General features: G+C 36.4%; 1 protein-coding gene across 7 annotated transcripts in view; it reads right to left on the bottom strand.

The window, feature by feature from the left end:
• The window catches only part of RNF13 (ring finger protein 13), a 158,433-nt gene that overhangs the window by 17,825 nt on the left and 120,913 nt on the right, over nucleotides 1-19,695 (bottom strand). For all 7 annotated transcript variants that reach the window (XM_023621096.2, XM_023621098.2, XM_070238305.1 and 4 more), the window contains one exon: nucleotides 16,815-16,908. In XM_023621096.2, coding sequence (XP_023476864.1) covers nucleotides 16,815-16,908 — 94 coding nt within the window. The remainder of the gene's footprint in view (nucleotides 1-16,814; nucleotides 16,909-19,695) is intronic.

The raw sequence follows: 19,695 nt of genomic DNA, 5'->3' as shown, positions 1-19,695 counted from the left end.
AATGAGAAAAATAGGGTGCCAGGTTGGGGATCTCTAAGAACAAAGATGATCCACCATGCACTAGAGTCTGCAGTACCACAGACACACACTAGGTAGAGCTCCAGTGTCACAATTTACTACAGCACCAGAGAGGCTGCAATATCATACACAGACACCAGAGGGAGCGCCTGAACAGAAACCAGCAAACCTCTTCAAATAGGGGATTACATGCACAAGCCCAGAGAGGATGTAGACCCAGAAAAGGATTTAGAGATCTCCAGATCTTAGCAGTGCTGAGTGGAGAAAATCCTCCCTACTTGAAACCAGACTGCAAAGTCTGGGAGAGTTGGCTGATTCTTCAAATGCCAAAATCACAACAATGCATAATAACAAGATACACAAAGAAACAAAGAACTGTGACATATTAAAGGAACAAATTAAATCTCCAGAAACCAAACCTAAAGAAAGAAAAATATATGAATTGCCAAAGAATTAAAAAGTACTATCGGGCCGGCCTGGTGGCGCAGCGGTTAAGTGCGCACGTTCTGCTTCGGCAGACCAGGGTTCGCCAGTTTGGATCCCGGGTGCGGACATGGCAGTGCTTGGCCAGCCATGCTGTGGTAGGCATCCCACATATAAAGGAGAGGAAGATGGGCATGGATGTTAGTTCAGGGCCAGTCTTCCTCAGCATAAAGAAGAGGATTGGCAGCAGTTAGCTCAGGGCTGATCTTCCTCAAAAAAGAAGGAAAGAAAGAAAGAAATTTAAATAAATACATAAACATTATTTTAAAAAGTACTATCAAAAGGATCCTCAATGAATTAAAAGCACAGGTGGACAACCAAACAAAATCAGGAAAATGATGAAAAACGTAATATCAACAAAGAGAAACTATGAAGAACCACCAAATAAAATCTGGAACTGAAGAACACAATAACTGAATTGAAAAATATGAGAAGGATTCAACAACAGACTTGACCAAGCAGAGGAAAGAATCAGTGAACCTGAAGACAGGACTTCTGAAGTTACTGAGGCAGAGGAGCAAAAGCAAAAAAAGGATGAAGAAAAATTAAAACAGTCTAAGGGGCTTACAGGACACCATCAAGCAGAACAACACATGCATTATGGGATCCTTGGAGGAGAAGGAAGAGAAAGGGGCAGAGAACCCATCTGCAGAAATAATGGCCAAAATTTTCCCAAATTTACGAGAGAAATGCACGTACAGATTCAAAAAGTCCAAATAACTCTAACAGGATACATCTAAAGAGACCTATACCAAGACATATCATACTCAAACTGTCAAAAGTCACATAAAGAGAATCTTGAAAGTCAAGAGAAAAGCGACTTGTGACATACAAAGGAACTCCTTCTAGATGATCAAATTTCTCAGCAGAAACCTTGCAGGCTAGGAGGAAGTGAGATGAGATATTTGAAGTCGTGAATGAAAATAACTGCCAACCAAGAATACTATATCCAGCAAAAAATTTCTTCCAAAAATCAAAGGAGAAATGAAAACTTAGCCATCTTAAAAAAAAAAAAAACAGGAAGTTCATCACCACTAGACACCCTACTAGAAATGCTGAAAAGAGTCCTACAAATTAAAGTGAAAGGACAATAAGCAGCAACACAAAACCATATGAATATATAATATTGCCTGGTAAAAGTAAATATACAGACAAATATAGAATCCAATAGTGTTGCAATTTAGGGGAGAAAATCACATATAAACCTGGTATCAAATTTTGTAAAAAGCATAAAAAATAATTATAAATCAATATTAATGGATATATGCAATATAAAACATAAGTTGTGTAATTGATACCACAACATGGGAGGAGGCAGAAACGTAAAGGAGTAGAGCTTTTATATGTGACTCAAGTTGTTATCAGCTTAAAATAGATTGTATAACTTTAAGACATTTCATGTAATTGCAATGGTAACCACTAGGAAAATAGTGATAGAATATATACAAAGGGAAATGAGAGGAAATCATAACATATCACTAAAGAAAAAGATCAAGAAAATACAAAGGAAGACAGCAAGAGAAGGAAAGAGATACAAAAAAGCAATAAGGCAGGCAGAAAACAACAAAATGGCAATAGTAAGTCCTTCTCTATCAGTAATTACTTTAAATGTAAATGGATTAAATGCACCAATTAAAAGACATAGATTAGCTGAATAGATAGAAAAGATCCAACCATATGCTCTCCACAAAAGATTCGTTTTACACCTGAGGACACATATAGGGTAGAAGTGAAAAGGTGGAAAACGATATTCCATGCCAATGGGAGCCTAAAATAGCAGGGGTGACTACACTAAAAGCACACAAAACAGAATTTGAGATAAAAACTGTCACAAGAAACAAAGACATTATATAATAATAAAAGGTCAATTCATCATGTAGATGTAACAATTATAAATATATACACAACCTAACATTAGAGCACTCAAATGTATGAAGCAAATACTGACAGACTAAAGGAGGAAATAAATAGCAACATAAGAGTTGTAGGAAACTTCAATACCCCACTTTCAGATGTGGACAGAACAACCACATAGAAGTTCAGTAAGAAAACAGAGGACATGAACACCACCATAGACCGACTGTGCCAAACAGACACATACAGAACATTCCACCCAGCAACAGCAGTATATACATTCTTTTTTAAGAGCACATGGAACATTCTCCAAGGTAGACCACAAGTTAGGCAACAAAACAAATATTAACAAATTTAGTAAGACTGAAGTTATACAGAGTACATTCTCCAACATAAGGGGAAAAAACGAGAAATCAATAGACAGAAAACAGAGAAGTCCATAAATATGTGGAAACTAATCAACGCACTCAAATAACTAATGGGTCAAAAAAGAATTCACAAAGAAATTTAGGAAACATCTGAAGACAAATGAAAATGAAAACACATCATACCAAAATTTATGGAATATAGCAAAAGCAGTACTAAGGTAAGTTTACAGCAGTAAATGCTCATATTTAAAGAAGATTTCAAATCAACAACCTAACCTAACACCTCAAGGAACTAGAAAAAGAAGAAGAAACCAAACCCAAAGTTAACAGAAGGAAGGAAATAATAAAGGTTAGAGCAGAAATAAATGAAATAGTGAGTTAAAAAAGAATTGTAAAAAAAATCAATAAAACCAAGAGCTGCTTCACTTTAAAGATCAACAAAACGGACAAACCATTAGACACAATAACTAAGAAAAAGAGAAGACTCATAGATAAAATTATAAATGAAAGAGGAAACAATACAACTGATGTCACAAAAATAAAAAGGACCAAAAGAGACTACTGTGAACAATTATATGCCAACAAACTGGATAGCCAATAAAATCTGGATAAATTTCTAGAATCATACAACCCACCAAGATTGAATCATGAAGGAATAAAAATCTGAATAGACCTATAACTAGTGAAGAGATTGAAGTAGGAATCAAAAACGTGCCAATGAAGAAAAGCCCAGGACTGGATGGCTTAACTGGTCAATTCTACCAAACACTTAAAGAAGAATTAACACTGATCCTCAAATGCTTCCCAAAAATCCAAGAGGAGGAAATACTCCCAAACTCATTCTATGAGGCCAGCATTAGCCTGCTACCAAAATCAGACAAAGACACAAGAAAATTACACACCAAATTCCCTGATGCAAAAATCCTAAACAAAATACTATCAAACCAAATTCAACAGCACTTAAAATGATCATACACCATGACCAAATGAGATTTACTTTATAGAATGCAAGGATGGTTCAACATATGAAAATCAATCAATGTAATACACCATATTAACAAAATGAAGGACAGAAAACATATGATTATCCCAATTAACACAGAAAAGGCATGTGACAAAATTTAACACTCTTCCATGATTAAAAAACACTCAACAAATAGGAATAGAAGGAAACTACTTCAACATAATAAAAACCATATATGAAAAGCCCACAGCTAAAGTCATATGCAATAGGGAAAGGCTAAAAGCTTCTCCTCTTAAGATCAGAAACAGGTCAAGGATGCCCACTCTTGCCACAACTATTCAACAAAGAACTAGAAGTTCTAGCCAGAGGAATTAGACAAGAAAAAGAAAGAAAAGGAATACAAACTGGAAAGAAAGAAGAAAAATTATCTCAGTTTGCAGATGACTTGATCTTACATGTAGAAAACCACAAGGACTTCCTGGAAAAACTGTTATAATTAATAAATAAATTCAACACAGTTACAGGATACAAAATCAAAAATCAGTTGTATTTCTACACACTAACAATGACCAATCTGAAAAGGAAACTAAGAAACAATCCCATTTATTATAGCATCAAGAAAGATAAAGTACTTAGGAATAGACTTAACCAATGAGTTAAAAGACTTGTATACTGAAAACTACAAAACACTGCTGAAACAAAATAAAAGAAGTTACAAATAAGTGGAAAGAGATCCTGTGCTCATGGACTGGAAGACAATATTGTTGAAGTGCCCACACTATCCTAAGTAATCTACAGATTCAATGCAATCTCCATCAAAGTCCCAAAGACATTTTTCGCAGAAATAGAAAAAAAATCCTGAAATTCATATAGAGTCTTAAGAGATACAAAATAGCCAAAACAATCTTAAAAAAGAACAACAAAGGCCTCACACTCTCTGATTTCAAATTTACCACAAAGGAACAGTAATTAAGACAGTGTGGTGCTGGCATAAAGATAGCTATGTACACCAATGGAAAAGAATAAAAAGCCCCTAAATGAACCCTTGCATATCTGGCCAAATGATGTTTGACAAGGGTGCCAAGATTACACAACAGGGAAAGGATAGTCTCTTCAACAAATGGTGTTGGGAAAACTAGATTTCCACATGTAAAAGAAGTTGTTGGATCCATATATAAAGATTAACTCAAAGTGGATTAAAAACCTAATCTAAGACCTAAAACTATTAAACTCCTAGAAGAAAACACAGGAAAAAAGTTTCAGGACACTGAATTTGGCAATGATTTTTTGGATATGACATCAAAAGCACAGGCAACAAAATAAAGAAACAAAATTAAAAAATTAAAATTACACCAAACTTAAAAAACTTCTGCACATTAAAGGAAACAATCAACAGAGTCAAAAGGCAACCTATGGAATGGAATGGAAGAAAATAACTACAAATCTTGTATCTGGATAAGTGAATATGGAACTTCTACAACTCATCAATAACAATAAAAATAATGCAATTAAAAATTGAGTAAAGGCCTTAAATAGACATTTTTCCCAAGACAATATACAATGGCTAATAAGCACATGAAAAGATACTCAATATCACTAATCAGTAGGGAAATGTAAATCCACACTGCAATGAATATCCCCTGACACCAGTCAGGATGGTTAGTATCAAAAGAACAAAAAATAAGTGTTAACAAGGATGTGGAAAAGTTGGAACCCTTGTGCATGGTTGGTGGGAATATAAAACAGCACAGCCATTATGGAAAATAGTACAGAAGTTCCTAAAAAATTTAAGAATAGAATTACTACATCATCTAGCAATTCCACTTCTGGGTACACACCCTAAAGAATTCCAAGTAGGGTACTGAAGAGATGTTTATATACCTATGTTCATAGCAGCAATATGCACAACAGCTAAGAGGTGAGAGCAATCCAAATGTCTGTCAACAGATGCATGAATAAAGAAAAAGAGTTATATATATACAATGGAATATTATGCAGCCTTAAAAAAGAAGGAAATCCTGCCACATGCTATAACATGGATGCACCAGGAGGACATTATGGTAAGTAAAATGAGTCAGTCACAAAAGGACAAATATTATATGATTCCATGCATATGAAGTATCTAAAGTATTCAAAAGCATAGAAATAGAAGGTAGAAAAGTGGTTATCAAAGACTGGGGGAGGGAAATTAATGAGTCTAGAGTTCAGGGTTGCAAGATTAAAAAGTTTTAGAGATGTATAGTACTATATCATAACACATTTAACACTACTGAAGCATACACTTAAAAAATGGTTGTGATAGTAAATTTAATGTTATGTGTCTTTTATCACAATAAAAAAAAGATAAGATTTAAGAAAAAAAATTGCTGAAGGTAAAATAAAGACTTTCTCAGACAAAAAAAACTTAAGGAAATTTATTGCCAGTATACCTGCCCCGTAAGCAATATTAAAAGAAGTTCCACAGAGAGAAGGGAAAGGATACAGGTCAGAAACAAAAATATACATAAAGAAAGGAAGAGCACCAAGGAATGAATAAGTGAAGCTAAAATAAAAACTTTAATTTTTCTAATTCTTAAGTGACCTAACAGATAACGGTTTGTTTAAAATAACAGCAGCAACAATGTATTCAAATATGTATGCTTATCTATATTTATATATGCCTACATATACTAAGATGAACAACAGTAATGATGCAAGGGATGCGGGACGGGAGAAATTAGGAATATTTTGTTATAAGCTACTTCGGTACCTGTGAAGCAATATATTGTTATTTGAAAGTACACTTGGATTAGTTGTAAATCTGTAGTGCAAACCCTAGGGTAAGCACTTTCTAGTAAATTTTAAAAGTATTATAATTGATATACTGAGACAGGAGGGAAAATGGAATCATATAAAATGCTCAATTAAAACCACAAAAGGAAGAAAAAGAGTAGAAGACAAAAATAGGAAGAAATAAGGGCAACAACAACAACAACAAAAAGTAACAAATATAGCAGATATTAATCCAACTACATCAATAATCAGTTTAAATGTCAATGGTCTAAATATGTCAACTAAAAGATTATCAGAGTGGATCAAAAAACAAGGACAAGCCAACTACATGTTGCCTGTAAGAAACCCATTTTAAATATAAAGACATATATAGCTTAAAGGTAAAGAAATGGAAAAAGGTATACCATGCTGCTTTAGACTGCATGTGTTTCCCCAAAATTCATATATTGAAGCCTAATTTCCAATGTGATGGCATGGAGGAGGGGGTGCATTAGGAAGTGATTAGGTCATAAAGATGGGAGCCTGCATGAATAGTATTAGTGACCTTATAAAAGAGACCCCAGAGAGCTCCCTCGCCCCTTCTGCCATGTGAAGACACAGCAAGAAGACAACTGTCTATGAATCAGGAAGAGGCCCTCAACAGACATCAAATCTGCTGGCACCCTGATCTGGGATTTCCCAGGCTCCATAACTGTGAGAAGTATATGTTTGTTGTTTAAGCCACCCACTCTATAGTGTTTTTGTCATAGCAACCTGAACATACTAAGGCGCATGCTAATAACATTAATGAGGCAGAGTAGTTGTGTTTCAGACAGAGCAGACTTCACAGCAAGGAAAGTTATCAGAGATAAAGAAGGGCATTACACAATGATAAAGTGGTCAATACTCCAAGAAGACATAATAGTCCTTCATGTGTACATGCCTAAAAATAGAGCATCAAAATACATATGGCAAAAACTGATATAACTAGGGGCTGGCCAGATGGCGCAGCGGTTAGATTTGCAGCGAACCAGGGTTTGCCAGTTTGGATCCCAGGTGCGGACATGGCACCATTTGGCAAGCCATGTTGTGGCAGGCATCCCAAGTAGAGGAAGATGGGCACAGATGTTAGCTCAGGGCCAGTCTTCCTCAGCAAAAAGAGGAGGATTGGCAGCAGATGTTAGCTAAGGGCTAATCTTCCTAAAAAAAAAAAAAAAAAAAAACTGATATAACTACAAGAAGAAACAGATGAATCCACAATGATATCTGAGACTGCAACACCCCTCTATCAGAAAAGGACAGACTCAGTAAGCCAAAAGCAGGATATAGTGGAACCCAAGAGCATCATCAATCAAATAGATATAACTGACATATAAAATATTTCATCCAACTAGAAGCAGAATATATATTCTTCTCAAGCTCACATGGAACATTCACCAAGGTAGACCACATTCTGAGCCATAAAACACACATAAGCAAATTTAAAAGAAATCATACAATGTCTGCTCTCAGATTACACTGGAATTAAACTGGAAATCAATATCAGAAAGAGGGCTGGAAAATTCAAGAACACTTGGAGATTAAACAACTCATTTCTAAATAACACATGGATCAAAGGAGAAACCTCAAGAGACATTTTTAACTAAATGAAAATGAAAATACAACTTACCAAATTTGGGGAATGCAATGAAAGCAATGCCTACAGGGAAAGTGACAGCATTGGATATATATATCAGAAAAGAAGAAAGATCTAAAATCAATAATCTAAGCTTCCACCTTAGGGAACCAGAAAAAGAAGAGCAAATTAAATCCAAGGAAAGCACAAGACAAGAAATAAAATTTAGAACAGAAATCAATAAAGAAAACTCAATGAAACAAAAAGCTGGTTCTTTGAAAAGATCTGTAATATTGATAAGCTTCTAGCCAGGCTAAGAAAAAAACACAAATTACTAATATCATAAATGAAAGAGGGGTCATCACTACTTATTCCATGTATATTAAAAGGATAATAAAGGAATAATGTGAACCATTTTATGCCCACAAATTTGATAACATGAAATGGGCCAGGAGAAATAGATAATCTGAGTAGGCCCATTATCTGTTAAAGAAACTGAATCAATAATTAACCTAACAAAACAGAAAGCACCAGACCCAGATGGTGGTGCAGGTGAATTCTACCAAACATTTAAGGAAGAAATGATACCAATTCTTTAATAATCTCTTCCAGAAAACAGAAGCAGAGGGAATACTTCCTAATTCATCATACGAGGCCAACATTGCCCTAATACAAACACCAGATAAAGATATCAGAAGAAAAGAAAACTATAAATATCTCTCATGAACAGAAGAAAGGAAAACTATTAATATCTCTCATGAACAGAGATAAGTTCTCAACAAAATATTAGCAAATTGAATCCAACAGTGTATAAAAAAATTATACTTCATGGTAAGTGGGAATCCCAAGTGGATCAGAAATTCAATGCAATCCCAATCCCAGCATGTTTTGCTTTTTTGGATGTTGACAAACTGATTCAAAAGTCTCTCTGGAAACACAAATGACCAGAACAGCCAACACAATATTGAATAAGAAAGTTGAAGGACAGCTACTGTCCCACTTAAAGACTTACTATCAGGCCATAATAATTAAGACAGTATGGAATTGGTGAAAAGAACAGATGTACAGATAAATGGGACAGAATAGAAAGCCCAGAAATAGATCCACACAAATATAGTCAAATGCTCTGACAACAGAGCAAGAGAGAAAGGACAGTCCTTTTAACAAATGGTACCAGAACAATTCGACATGCCAAAAAATGAATCTAAATAAAAGAATTTTATCAACATGATAAAGGGCATTTTTGAAAATCATACAACTAACATCATACTCAACAGTGAAAGACTAAAAGCCTTCCTCCTGAGATGAGGAACTAGACAAGGACGTGCACTTTCACCACTGCTATTCAATGTTGTACTGAAGGTTCTACCCAGAGCAGTTAGACAGGAAAAAGAAATAAAAGGAATCCAAATTGTAAAGGAAGAAGTAAAACTATGTCTATTCACAGGTGACATGATCCTGTATATAGAAAATCCAAAGAATCCACAAATAAGCCATTAGAGCTAATAACTTCAGCAAAGTTGCAGGTTAGAAGCTCAACATGTGAAAACTAGTTGGGTTTCTATATACCAGCAATGAACAATCCAAAATGGAAATTAAGAAATCAATTCCATCTGCAATACCATCTAAAAGAATAATACACCTAGGAAAAAAATCTAACAAAGGAGATGACAGACTTGTACACTGAAAACTACAAGACACTGATGAAAGAAATTAAAGAAGAACTAAATGGAAAGACATCCCATGTTCATGGATTGGAAGACAATATTGTAAAGATGTCAACACTAACCTAAAAAATCTACAAATTCAACACAATTCCTATCAAAATTCCAACAATCTTTTCTGCAGAAGTGAAAAATTTGACCCTCAAATTCAAAAGGAATTGAAAGGAATCCTGCATAACCAAAACAATCTTGGAAAAAGAACAAAGTTGGAGCACTGAACGCTTCCCAATTTCAAAGCATGCCTCAATGTAGAGTAATCAAAACACTGTGGTACAGGCATGAGGACAGACATATCGACCAATGGAATAGACTTGAGAGTCTAGAAATAACCCCATACATCTATGGCCAATATTTTTAACAAGGGTGAAAGTCCATTCAATAAGGAAACAGTTTCTTCAACTGATGGTGCTGGGACAACAGCATTTCCACATGCAAAAGAATAAAGTTGGAGCCCTACCTCACACTATATAAAAAGATGAACTGAAAATCCATCAAAGGGGGGCTGGCTCGTGGCATAGTAGTTAAACTTGTGCACTATGCCTTGGCAGCCCAGAGTTCGTGGGTTCAGATCCCGGGCACAGACCTACACACTACTCATCAAGCCATGCTGTGGCAGCATCCCACATGTAAAAGTAGAGGAAGACTGGCACAGATGTTAGCTCAGGGCCAATCTTTCTCACCAAAAAAAAAATCGATCAAAGACCTAGTATGAGCTAAAACCATAAAACTCTTAGAAGAAAACACTGGGGTAAATCTTTATGACCTTGGATTTAGCAATGTATTCCTAATTGTGACACCAAAAGCATGAACAACAAAAGAATAGAGAAATTATACTTCATCATAATTAAAAATGTTTGTGTTTCAAAGGACATCAGTACGGATGTGGAGAAATAAGAACACTTATGCACTGCTGCCAGGAATGTAAAATGGTGCAGCGCCTGTGGAAGATAGTATGGCAGTTGCTCAAAGAGTTAGACACAGAATTACCACATGACCAAGCAGTACCAGTTTTAGGTATGTACTCAAAAGAACTGAATCCAGGAACTCAAACATATACTTTTACACCAACTTTCATTGCAGCATTATTCACAATAGCCAAAAAGTAGAAGCAACCCAAGTGTCTATCAGCAGATGAATACATAAACAAAATGTAGTAAAAACATACAATGGAACATTATTCAGCCATAAAAGAAATGAAGTTCTGATCCATGGATACAACATGAATAATCCCTGAAAACATTATGCTAAGTGAAATAAGCCAGATACAAAAGGACAAATATTGTATGATTCCACTTGTATGAAATGTCTTGGATAGGCAAATTCATAAGGACAGAAAGACTAGAGTGTCCCAGAGATGGGGAAGGTGAGAACAGGGAGTTATTGTTTAAGGGGTACAGAGTTTCTAGAGTCATGAAGATGTTTTAGAAATAAACGGTGGTTATGTTTGCAAAAACATTGTGAAAGTAATTAATACACTGAATTGAACCTTTAAAAATGGTTAAAATGACAAATTTTATATGTACTTTATTAGAGTAAAAAGAAATTATTAAAAAAAAGAATCTAGACAAGACCTTACACTAGTCCCAAAAATTAACTCAAAATGGATCACAATAAAAGGCAAAACTATAAAACTTTCAGAAGATATATCTTCTATGTTATCTTCTAGAAGGTAACAGAAATCTAGATGATCTTGGGTTTGACAATGAGTTTTTAGGTACAACACCAAAAGACTGATCCATGAAAGAAAAAACTGATAAGAAGGACTTCATTAAAACTGAAAACTTCTGCTCTGAGAAAGACATTGTTAGAGAATGAAAAGACAAGTTACACACTGGGAAAAAATATTTGCAAAATACATATCTGATAAAGGGCCGGTATCCAAAATATATAAAGAGCTCTTAAAACTCAACAATAAGCAAACACAACCATCTTAGGCTGCTATAACAAATACCATATATTGGGTGGTTTAAACAACATTTACTTCTCAGAGTTCTGGAGGCAGGAAGTCCAAGATCAAGGGGCTGGCAAATTCAGTTCCTGGGAGAGCTCTCTTCCTGATCTGCAGATGGCTGCCTTCTTGCTGTATCCTCACATGACAAAGAGATCATCTCTCTTGTGTCTCTTCTTATGAAGGCACTTAATCCCATTCATGAGGGCTCCACCCTCATGACCTAATTCCCTCCCAAAGGCCCTACCACCAAATAGCATCCCAATGGGGATTATGGCTTCAACATTTGAGTTCTGGAGGGACAGAAACATTCAGTCCAGTGCACAACCCAATTAAAAACTGAGCAAAAGATCTCACCAAGGAAGATACACAGATGGCAAATACAAATAAGCACATGAAAAGATCCTCAACATTTTATGTAATTAGGGTATGAGATATCACTATACACCTATCAGAATGGCTAAAATACAAGACACTGACAAGACCAAATGCTGAGGAGGATGTCGAGCAACACAACTCTCGTCCATTGCTGGCAGGGATGCAAAGTGGTACAGCCACTTTGGAAGACAGTTTAGTAGTTTCTTATGAAGTCAAACATAGTCTTACCACATGATCTAGCGATCATGCTCCTTGGTATTTACCCAAATGTGTTAAAAACTTATGTCCACACAAAAACATGCATACAAAAGTTTACTGCAGCTTCATTCTTAAAAACAACTAAGATGTCCTTCAACAGGTGAAATGGATAAACATCGTTTGATACAGCAATAAAGAGAAATGTGCTATCAAGCCACAAAAAGTCATGGTGGAACCTTAAATGGGTATTGGTATTCCAACTATATGACATTCTGCAACAGGCAAAACTATAGACAGTAAAAAGATCAGTGGTTGCCAGTGGTCTGTGGGAGGGAAGGAAGAAGAGAGGACCAGATGGAGCATGGGAGTTTTGGAGCAGTGAAACTATTCTGTGTGATATCATAATGATGACTATATGACATTATACATTTGTCAAAATGCAAATACTGTACAATGTGAAAAGTGTACTCTAATGCAAACTATGTATGCTAGTTAATAGTGTATCAATATTTATTCATCACTTGTAGCAAATGTACCACATTAATGAAAAATAATAATATTAGGAAAAATTGTAAGAGGGGAGGAGCATATGGGAGCTCTCTCTACTTTCCACTCAGTTTTTCTATAAACTCAAAACCTCTCTAAGAATAAAATCCATTAATTAAAAAGCAAGCAAAAATGTTCTTTAACCAAAGGCAGGGGCACTATTATTTAAAATGTCAATGTCATAAAAGACAAAGAAAGGCTGAAAAACAGGTCCAGATTAAAGAAACTTAAAGAAATATGGGGGTCCGGCCCTGTGGCCAAGTGGTTAACTTTGCACGCTCTGCTTCAGTGGCCCAGGGTTTCACCGGTTCAGATCCTGGGTGCAGACATGGCACTGCTCATCAGGCCATGCTGAGGCGGTGTCCCACATGCCACAGCTAAAAGGACCCACAACTAAAAATACACAATGATGTACCGGGGAGGGGGAGGGCCTTTGGGCAGAGAAAGGAAAAATAAAATCTTTAAAAAAGAGAAAAAAAGAAACAAGTATGGTAACTACATGCAATAGGTGATACTGACTAGATACTATAGTGGAAGAAAAAAATAAAGGAATCTTATTGGAACAATTGACAAAACTGGAAAAAGGACAGTAAATTAGATTGAAATAGTCAATCAACAAACTTCCTGAAGTTGGTGACTTCAATGCAGCACAGTAAAGGAATCTCCTTATTCTTAAAGAAATACACATGAAAATATTTGGAGATAAAGGATCATGATGTATGTAAATTACTCTCAAATCCTTCAGATGAAAAATTTTATATACATACATACGTAAAGAAGGAGAGAGAAAGCAAAACTGATAAAGTAGTGGGTTGACTAGTGGCCTCCAAAAATCCATGTCCACCTGGAACCTGTGACTGTTACCTTATTTAGATACAGGTCCTTTCCAGATGTAACGAACTAAGATGAGGTTCTGGGTTTGGGCGTCCTTATAAGAGAGGGAAATTCGGATGCACACACGCAGAGGGAAGAAGGCCATGGGAAGATGGAGGCAGAGATTAGACTCACGCTGCCACAGCCAAGGAAAGCCAAGGATTGCCAGCGGCCTCCAGAAACTAGGAAGAAGCCTTCCCTGGAGCCCGAGGAAGAAAACACCTTGGCAACTGCTTGATTTTGGAATTCTAGCTTCTAGAACTGTGAGAAAATAAGTCTCTATTGTTTTAAGCCACTCAGTTTGTGGTACTTTGTTATGGCTGCCCTCTGGAAACTAATATAGTAAGTAACAGGTGACTCTGGGCAAAAGGTATGTGGCTGTTCTTTGTACTATTCATGCCAAGTTTTTGCCCTGTTAACAGAGTCTTTCTCAGAGCAAAAGGTTTTAACTTAGAAGCAAGATTTTTCTAGGTTTGAAATTATTTTCCAAAAGATTAAAGAAGAATACAATAGGACAAATGACTTGAATAGACACTTCTCCAAAAAAGATGGACAAATGGCTAATAAGCACATGAAAAGAATTTATAAAAAAACCCAGAAAATGACAAATGTTGGCAAGGATATAGAGAAAGGGGAACACTTGTGCACTGCTGGTAGGAATGTAAAATGATGTAACCACTAGGAAAAGTGGCATGGCATTTCTCAAAAAATTAAACAGAGAATTAGCATATGATCTGGAAATTCCACTTTGGCTACACACCCAAAAGAAGTGAGAGCAGAGACTCGAATAGGTATTTGTGCACCCATGTTCACAGCAGCGTTGTTCACAATAGTCAAAAGGTGGAAGCAACCCAAGTGCCCATCGACAGATGAATGGATAAATAATATGTGGTAGACACACAGAATATTATATTATTATTCAGCCTTAAAAAGGAAGAAAATTTTGACACATGCTACAACATAGATGAACTGTGGAGACATGGTAAGTGAAATAAGCCAGTTACTTACTATTTCACTTAAATGAGGTCCCTAGAGTAGTCAAATTCATAGAGACAGAAAGTAGAAGGGTGGTTGTCACCGGCTGGGGGAGGGAGAAATGGGGAGATGTTGTTTACTGGGGACAGAGTTTCAGTTTGGAATGACGGAAAAGTTCTGGAGATGGATAGTGGTGATCATTGCACAACAATGTGAGTGTAATGCCACTGAACTATACACTTAAAAATAGTTAAAATGGTAAATATTATGTTATGTATATTTTCCTATAAGAAAATACAATAGCTATGTGTACGTGTTTGGAGCTGGGGTGACCTGACAAGCTGATTTTAAGTTTTACGCGAAATGCAAAGTGTCAAGAATAGCTAAAAACTGTTGAAGGAGAACAAGGTGGGAGGATTAACTCCATCAGAGATCAAGACCTGCCCTGACCCTACAGTAACTGAGACAGTGTGACACTGACGTGAGGATAAACAGCAAGGTCAACAGAAGTCCAGAAACAGCCCACACATACATGGCCACTTGATTTACGTCAGCGGTGACAGTGCAGAACAGCACATTTTTAATAAGTAGCTCTGGGACCACTGGATATGCTTATGTAAAACATCAAATTGGAAACAACTTAAATTGGACCCCCATTTTACAGAATCACTTTAGGTGAATTAAACACCCAGACATGAAAGGCAAAACTATAAAGCTTCCAGAAGATAATAGAACACCTATGTGATCTTGCGGTAGGGAAGAAGTTCTTTTAAAACATGCAAAAACTACCATAAATGAAAAGAACTTTAGTCCTGTGAAAAAAATAAGCCACAAAATAGAGGACAGTTAAAACACATAAAATCAGGGGGGCTGGCTCTGTGGCCTTGTGGTTAAGTTTGGCATGCTCTACTTCAGCAGCCCAAGTGCAGGTCCCAGGCACAGACCTACACCACTTGTCAGCAGCCATGCAGTGGCAGTGACCCACATACAAAATAGAGGAAGAGTAGCAGAGATGTCAGCTCAGGAAGAATCTTCCTCAAGCAAAAAGAGGAAGACTGGCAACAGATATTAGCTCAGGATGTATCTTCCTCAGAAAAAAAAAAAAAGACTCCTGAAGCCAGTCCTCAAACTACTTCTGGTCTATGAATAACTCTTACTTAATCCATACTGTATGATGATAGTGCACGGCACTTTTATAAATTTTCATCTCTATTTCTTTTAACATGTGATTTTTCCTATTTTTTGTTGTTAAAGTTTGTATTTTTCATAAAATAATAGTTATTGTAAATGGTAGGTTTTTCAAACATTTTATTACTTAGAAAATAAAAATTTGGCAGAACTAAGTTTTAATGCCTTCTTATTTCTCCTCTCTATTCTCTTTACATTTTCTCTGCTGAATTAATAAACAGAACATTTTTACTAGTATATGAAATTGAAAAGTGGGAACTACTAGCCAAAAGGATTTAACAACCATGTACCTGCACTCAGAGCTCACCAGAGCACGGACAGGAGAAACAACATTGGTTAGAGTATTAGACCCACGCCCCTCCTAGCTCTGTCAGTACTGGCTGTGTGACATTAAAGGTTTTCCCCTCTCTGACCCTCTTATTTCCTCATTTATAATACCTGTTATAGTACCCATTTCATAGAAATATGAAAATTAAATGGGATGATACATTTAAAATGAAATGACGCATAATAGCTACCTAGATGTTTAGTTAATAAAACACTATTAACCATGTGTTTAGTTAATACAATGTTAATACAGTGATGTATGGTGGGAGAGAGTGGGAGGAACTCAGTGGGAGCAGGCCACCTGAGCACAGAGAAATAGATTTAATCCACTGATGTTTAGAACTGCTAGCACATTACGATAATAAAAAGCATTTGATCAATTTCATTATTGTTTTTAAATTCTCTGCAGACCATGTACCCACTTCTTGCCTTCACCAGAATAGACCACAGCAAAAGAGCATCTCCCACCTTCATTCACTCTTTATTAACTGAGCGTCAGGCATAGAGCATGGCAAGGACTCAGAGGGCAGGATCAGAGTACGGTCACCATGTATTCTTAAGTAAACTAAGTGTACTTCTTTAGAAAATAAAAACATTCATTTACCTTTTTTGAATTTATGTACAGGGAGTTTCTTAAGTTGATCTTTACGAAGTCTATTTCTTCTAGCTCTATGTCTATCCTGGACAAATTTTGTGATCTAAAAATAAAAGAGAAAAAAAGGGAATTAGATATTAAATATGCAAATAGGAAATGACCAATATCTTTTAAATAACAAATATCTTCTAAGCTGCTACAAATCAATTCAATTTACTTAAATTCTAATTGCAATATTATTAAAGCATTAAATTACAGTAGTGATTAGTTACCCCATAAATTATTCTTTGAATTTTTGTTCATTGACCTAAATGATTTTTAATGTACTCTGAGAGAAACATTATAAATCACATATGACTATTTATTTGTAAAAATACAGATGGTAGACTATAGGTTACAAAGACTCCTCTGGGTCAAAAAGAACAGGAGGGCTGAAATTCCTATAAGTTACAAACTAGTAAATTTTCAAACATTCACTTATTAGTCACCACACTTTCAGTTCTAGTCGCAAAATAGACAGAACTAACACAGAACGGCTGTACTACAAATATTCAGAAACACTAAATAAAATATATAAAATATTTTTAACTATAAATTACTATGCTTACAAGAATGAAAAGGAAGCCCAGAGGGCGAGAACTAAATGCCAAAAGCAACATCCATAAAATAAAATTTTGACAAATTTGACTGTATTGATGTTAAGGAGTTCTGTCCTCAAAAGACACTGTTAAAAAATAAAAGATAAGCCACAGAGTGGGAGAAAATATTGGCAAATTTCATATCTGATAAGGGCTTTTCATCCAGAATATATAAAGAACTCAAAATTCAATAAAAAGAAAACAAGAGGAGTGAAGTCAGCATCACGGCGGAGTGAACTTGCCCAGGATTCTCTCTTCTCCAACATATAATGAAAAGGGACATTCCTACTCCAACGGAGGACATCCTAATACAACACAAAAACATCGGAGAGGCATACGCAGCCATATGATGCAGGGCAGAGAGGCTGGAGCCCCCCTCGGAAGAGCTGGAATGGGGTAAGAGAGAACTTCACTCACTCCCCTAAAGACTGCAATCCAGGACCAGGGGTGGCCTCTGAGAGGAAAGGAATGGAAGACGGGATGTCCGTTTGCAGGAACATCAAGGACCCCCAAGAGCCAGTGCAGCCTAGAGGGAGGACCTCTACCAGGGCGAGAGCTTTCGCGGGGGGTGACTTCATCAAGCCAACACCCCAGGAGAGCAGATAGCAAGAGCAGAGCAAGAAAGCCCCAAGAACACGCAGGAGAAAGCTGCCCTCCCCCTACCCGCCCCACACCTGCTCCAAGCCTGGGATCTCAGCTGAAGGCAGAGGGCTCAGAAGACATGGCTCTTGACCCACACCCAGTGGTGATAGCCAGTAACTGCAACAAAATAATATCAGGACACATAAGACAAGAACCACCCCTTCTAGCAATATCAAACATTATATCAAATCTACAGAGAGAAAACGACAAGAATCCAGAATTCAGTCATGAGGACACAGAAATATGTAATCTAAATGACAATGAATTCAAAAGAGTTATCATCAAAAAACTCAACGAGGTAAAAGACAATGTAGAGGAACAATCCAATGAGTTCAAGAGCTACTTCACAAAAGAGATTGAAACTGTAAAGAAGAATCAGTCAGAAATATTAGAGATGAAAGACACAATGGAAGAGATAAAGTATGGATTCCCCAAATGCTCAAGTGGACATCACAGAGGAGCAAACCAGCATAATCAAAGATAGACATGTTGAAATGTTCCTGACAGACGAGAGAGAACCAAGACTAAAAAGAAATGAAGAAAGTCTCCAAGAAATATCCCACTCAATGAGGAAATGCAACATACGAATTATAGCTTTTCCAGAAGGAGAAGAGAAGGAGAATGGAGCAGAAAATGTGTTCAAAGAAATAATACCAAAGATTTTCCCAAACCTAGGGAAGGAGATGGAAATCTGTGTGGAAGAGGCTTCCAGATTTCCTACATTTGTCAATGTAAAAAGACCTACTGCAAAAGCATATAGTAGTAAAACTGGCAAAAATGAATGACAAAGAAAGAATACTCAGGGCAGCAGGGCAGAAGAAAATAACCTACAAAGGAACCCCTATCAGGCTTTCAGCGGATTTCTCTGCAGAAACCTTACAAGCTAGGAGTGAATGGAATGACATATTCAAATCTTTGAAAGACAGAAATTTTCAGCCAAGAATACTCTATCCAGCAAAAATATCCTTCAGATATGATGGAGAAATAAAATCTTTCCCAGACAAACAAAAGCGAAGGGAGTTCATAGCCACAAGACAACCCCCCCTACAATAAATCATCAAGAAGTCCCGCATACCTGAAAAAACAAAGGGGGTTGAGAAAGGGGTTAGAAAGCATGGAGTAAGGAGATAAATAGGTAGACAGAATCAGAATAGGATAACAAATATTCAACTATAGCATTAGGCTAAAGAGAAGGAAAAAACAAAAAATAAAGATAATCGCCATGTTAACCAAAAACTCACAATACAAAATGGAATAAAATGTGAGAAAAAACAACTTAGGAGGGGAGGAGGAAAGGGACTGAACCGGTCTAGACTAAGGAAATAAGAGGCCATCAGAAAATGGACTACCTTATACACGAGATTCTGAATACAAACTTCAGGGTAGCCACTAAACAAAAAAGCAAAACAGATGCACAAATAATAAATAAGGAGAACACAAAGAAACACATCATAAAAAACTACATAAGTCAATGGGTAGACCAAAACACACAAGACAAGAAACAAAGGAAATGCAGGAGAACTGGAAAAGGAGTGATAACATGACAGCATTAAGCCCTCATATATCGATAATCACACTAAATGTAAATGGACGGAATTCTCCAATAAAAA

This window comes from Equus caballus, chromosome 16, assembly GCF_041296265.1.
Source record: "Equus caballus isolate H_3958 breed thoroughbred chromosome 16, TB-T2T, whole genome shotgun sequence".
Taxonomy (NCBI): Eukaryota; Metazoa; Chordata; class Mammalia; order Perissodactyla; family Equidae; genus Equus; species Equus caballus.
Note: the sequence above shows the minus strand (reverse complement) of the source record. Positions and strands in the feature narration are given on the sequence as shown.